Below are 5,000 nucleotides of genomic sequence, written 5' to 3'. Positions count from 1 at the left end.
ATCTTGGTAGTGTAGTGGTGACGGCACAGAGATGCCGTGGCTGGAAACGTGCCTTGCCGTAGACTGTTGCACGCGCTCCAGCTACCACCTCCTCAACGCGCCCGAGCAATGGCAGCTGTACCCGGAGCCCCCAGACACCCCCGTGCTCCGACGTCTACAGCGGCTGATGAGCGACGGGGATGTCAAGGGGCCGGAGCTTCGGAACGACGACGCCAAGGAACGGATAAAGCGAATGAAGAAGTCGTTCAGGTTTAGGAAGAAATGGTCGTGCACTCAGAAAGAGGAACAGGACGCAGGGAAGCTCCTTGGTGTAAAGGCCAGGAAAAACAGCTTTTCTGTGTCCACGTATGAACACCTCATACCCAGAGCCAAACTGAGAGAGGAATCGGCAAAGCAGAGAGCGTCCAAGGTGATTTATCTTGCATGATGATCTGTTTTAACATGTGGTCACCGATGACAAATCTTTCTTCCTGCAACAGTCGAGCGCACGGTTCATTATGCATGTTATCTTAAGGACATAAACCATACATACATGTAGGCCTACAGGTACAAGGGTCTGGGTAAGTCAGGGCAAACACGCAATCGAGACTACAACAACAAACTCTTTCCTCCAACAGATCGGCGACTCGCTGTTCTATGACCTCCCTCGAGTGCGGCTGGACGGGGGCGCGAGGGCGTTCCGGAGGCGCTGGGGCTATGAGCTCACGCCCCCGCCCACCCTCGTGGAAGAGGAGAACGAGGACGACCCCTACGCCCTCCCGAACGACGACGGCGACAACCTGAGCTACACGGAGACGCGGTCGCTCCGGGAGGACTATCTCTTCCATTCTTCTCAAGGTAAGGACTGAAGCGGCTTTTATTTAGACTTGGCTGAGGGAGTTCACGTTGAAAGAAGTAAAGGGCTTGGTTTAGATAGGTTGGGCGAAGAAAATGGGTTAGTTTAGGCGAAGGAAATGGCTTGGTTTAGATAGGTCGGGCGAAGAAAATGGCTTAGTTTAGGTAGGTTGGGCGAAGTAAATGGCTTGGTTTAGATCGGCTAGCCGAAGGAAACGGATTGTTTTAGATATGACAGAGCAAGGAAGGGATTTGTCTTAAATGTTACGGGTTAGGCGTAGAAATAGGCTTTACTTAGATATTAAGGAAGAGTCTTGGATCAAATTGTTTTCATTGAGTCGAAGAAGTTTGGTTGAAGTAGCTCCTGTTGAACGTCTACAAAGTCTAGGCTTAGAGAGTTCATCTTTACCAAAATATGTGATATATCTGAAATAGTTCATGAGGATTGTTTTTCGCTAGGTTTTGAGTTATTTCGTTGGTATCTAGTGAAAGCTAGACACTGCCATAGTGCAGTTATATATATATATATATATATATGTATATATATAATACATATATATATATATATATATATATATATATATATATATATATATATATATATATATATATATATATAACTGGTATTCCATTACTAACGCATGCAGTAATAGACTTTGCGTGTAGGGTTGATTGATTCCATAGTATATAAAAATACATACAATTATTTGCAAAGATTCTATAGGCATTAGAAAGTAACACACGAAACAAAATATGAACTTCAAGTTTTAAAATAGTTACCCATATGAGCGAAGGATATACCATTTTCTCTGGTACACTGTACAGGCCATGCAAGGTATAACTGATATAAATTTCTAGTACGCTATGTCTTGTGGGAATAAATCACACACACACACACACACACACACACACACACACACACACACACACACACACACACACACACACACACACACACACACACACACACACACACACACACACACACAGGATATAATAGTATGTTACATGGTTACTCCATACTAAGATATAATTCAATTCTACTTTTGTTTCTTGAAGAAAAAATCTCGTGAAGAAAAAAAAGGCAGATTAAAAATGAAAGCGACACGACTTTTTCCGCCTGCGTAATGTGCAATGCCATCAATCTGCAACACGCTAGATTACAACACTGCAAGCAAACTATTGGGCAGAAAGTTTCTCTTGGATTTACTTGTACTGAGATACAAACTTTCCATGAAGCAAAATGATTTATTGAGGAAAACATTTTTTGTTTCGCCTCATAAACCTGCTTCGTGAGTCATTTGTCTTTTAACGACAAAATGTTGCTTCCAGTGTTAAGCCCGGTGTTAGTCTGTAATACTACGTTTTTACTTTTTATATGAAATATATTGAGTAATTTAGACTTGTTTTATTCTTGGTCCTTCTCTCTCTCTCTCTCTCTCTCTCTCTCTCTCTCTCTCTCTCTCTCTCTCTCTCTCTCTCTCTCTCTCTCTCTCTCTCTCTCTCTCTCTCTCTCTCTCTACCTGTGTATTCGCCTACCTTTTTTTATTTTCTCTACTTTCTATCTCCTTCCCTCTCTCTATCTCTCCCTTCCTTTCACCTTCCCCTCATTACCTACCTGTTTCCTGCCCTACTTCCCTCCCTGACCTCTTTCTCTCTCCTTCTTTCTGCTTCTATTCTTCCTCCCTCCCACCCTTCATTCCCCCTCTCTTCCCTCGCTTCCACCCATCCTTCTTTCTCTTTTCCCTCTCTCCCACCCTTTATTCCCCTCTCTTCCCTCGCTTCCAACCATCCTTCTCTCGCTTTTCCCTCCCTCCCTCCCTTCCTCCTTTGAATAGCAACGGAAGCAGAAAGAAAGCCGCTTTGGCGTCGGGGCGTTATCCATACACGGAGCAGGATGTGACAGACATACTGGAATGCTAATCTTTAGCGTCCTGTCGCTAACTAGATTACAGCATTTGATATCGCTCCCATACTCCAAGTTCCTTTTCGGCCTCGTGTCTCGTCGCTTCAATTCTCCATTTTTTATTTTCTTTCTTTTTCGGTCTCGTCGCTCCCATACACAAAGATCCTTTTCCTTTTCCTTTTCGGTCTCGTGTCTCGTCGTTTCAATTCTCCAAGTTTTTTTATTTTCTTTCTTTTTCGGTCTCGTCGCTCCCATACACAAAGATCCTCTTCCTTTTCCTTTTCGGTCTCGTGTCTCGTCGTTTCAATTCTCCAAGTTTTTTTTATATTTTCTTTCTTTTGCGGTCTCGTCGCCTCCATACTCCAAGTTTTTTTCTTTCTTTTTCGGTCTCGTCGCTCCCATACACAAAGATCCTCTTCCTTTTCCTTTTCGGTCTCGTGTCTAGTCGCTTTGATTCTCTATTTTGTTTTTCTTTTTCGGTCTCGTCGCCTCCATACTCCAAGTTCCTTTTCATTTTCTTTTCATTTTCTGTCTCGTGTCTCGTCCCGTGCTTCGGTCGTACGTCGTCTGGGGTAGTCGGAACGGCCGCTGATAATGTCTTGCAGTCGTGTTTACTGCCAATACAAACAGACTTTTATTTGCACGCTGAGTGTGGACGTCAGTAGGCGACCACACCGCCGTTTCCTGCAATAACAGAATAAGTGTTTCGGAAATTAGGTTTACACGATCATAACGCTCGAGCGGGCCAGAGGTGTCGACAGTGTCATGGCACTCGCACGACTCGCGGCTCGAAAGCAGGAACTGGACACAGAGCTGGACTTGAACCGGGAAGCTTGCGTGGGAAGGTGTGTCGTAATGGCATGTTATGTATTCTTTCGACCTTCAACATCACGGAGGAGGTGACTGTCAGGCTGGAAGCAATCTCGGTGTGTGTGAACGCGAGCGAGGAGGCTAGCAAATGTATGAGAGAGAGAGATGAAATGAGTGAGTGAGTGAGAGTGTGTGTGTGTGTATGTGTGTGTGTGTGTGTGTGTGTGTGTGTGTGTGTGTGTATGTGTATGTGTAGGTGTGTGTGTGCGCGCGCGTGTGTGTGTGTGTGCGTGCGTGCTTTATATATATGCGTGACTACATATCTTCAGTATTCAAAATATTCAGGAAATGTTATTAGCAGTGGCGGAAGTTGATGCGATAAACCACACACTCACACAGCCGGGACAAAAACATGCTAACGAAGCACCCGCCTCTATGGATTCCAAACCCAAGCGTAACGCCGACACAAAAAGTACATATGAACGCGACCTTGGCTGCCGGGTTCCCTACCTTGAGATAATGCAGTCGTCACCCTGTTAACCTCCGTATTTTTGGTCGTAGTCTGCATGTGTTCCTTTCCTCCATGACGTATTGTATCTCTATCTGTCTGTTTGTTTGAGTGGTTTTGGCTGTCTGTTTGTGTGTTTATAGTTCTTTCTATGTGTTTATCTGTTTATTTTCTCTCTCCCTCCCTCTCCCCCCCCCCTCTCTCTCTCTCTCTCTCTATCTCTCTATCTCTCTATCTCTCTCTCTCTCTCTCTCCCTCCCTCTCTACATCACGATATTTTATCCTAACATAACACAACTTTATCCCGACATAACGCCCCATCACTAATCTAACCCCATCATAACACAACATCAATGATAATTTCTATATCCTACATAACACAGAATCAATAAGGAACTACATAACACAACATCAATAGGAATTTATATATCCTACATAACACAACATCAATAGGAATTTATATATCCTACATAACACAACATGAGCAACGAGGCTTACTAACCTACGGGCGAGGATTGCGCGCGTCACCCTTTCCAGTGCGCGCAAGTGACGAAATAATGTCAGAATATTGCTCGAGGGCTGTGCGTGTCTGTGTATTTACTGGACGTTTTAATAAGTCGTGTGAAGGATGGGATGGGTTTGTGGGGGGACGGGGGGGGGGGGTTATGTTGTTTATTAGTTCTGTTTTTTTTTATTATTATTATTATTCTCTGGTTAATTTTGCTTGGTGGGTTGATTTCGTTAGGAATCTCTGTTTCGAAGTTTAGAATTCTTTGTTCTTTTGATTCGAGTTTGTAGACTATTTGAAAGCCGTGTACGTTCTTCGGTAATGACGAGTAATTATGGACCATTTTGGCTTATTAAGATTCTGTTAGAAACACATTGTAACTCTCTCTCTCTCCCTCTCTCTCTCTCTTTCTCTCCTTCTCTCTGTTTCTCCTT

General features: G+C 43.9%; 1 protein-coding gene across 4 annotated transcripts in view; it reads left to right on the top strand.

Annotated features, from left to right (window-relative positions):
- The window catches only part of LOC122267849 (uncharacterized), a 413,856-nt gene that overhangs the window by 189,991 nt on the left and 218,865 nt on the right, over positions 1-5,000 (top strand). For all 4 annotated transcript variants that reach the window (XM_086555728.1, XM_086555729.1, XM_086555727.1 and 1 more), the window contains one exon: positions 618-837. In XM_086555728.1, coding sequence (XP_086411854.1) covers positions 618-837 — 220 coding nt within the window. The remainder of the gene's footprint in view (positions 1-617; positions 838-5,000) is intronic.

Source organism: Penaeus japonicus, unplaced genomic scaffold (genome assembly GCF_977035675.1).
Source record: "Penaeus japonicus unplaced genomic scaffold, GWHDUDI00000001_assembly GWHDUDI00000031, whole genome shotgun sequence".
Taxonomy (NCBI): Eukaryota; Metazoa; Arthropoda; class Malacostraca; order Decapoda; family Penaeidae; genus Penaeus; species Penaeus japonicus.
Note: the sequence above shows the minus strand (reverse complement) of the source record. Positions and strands in the feature narration are given on the sequence as shown.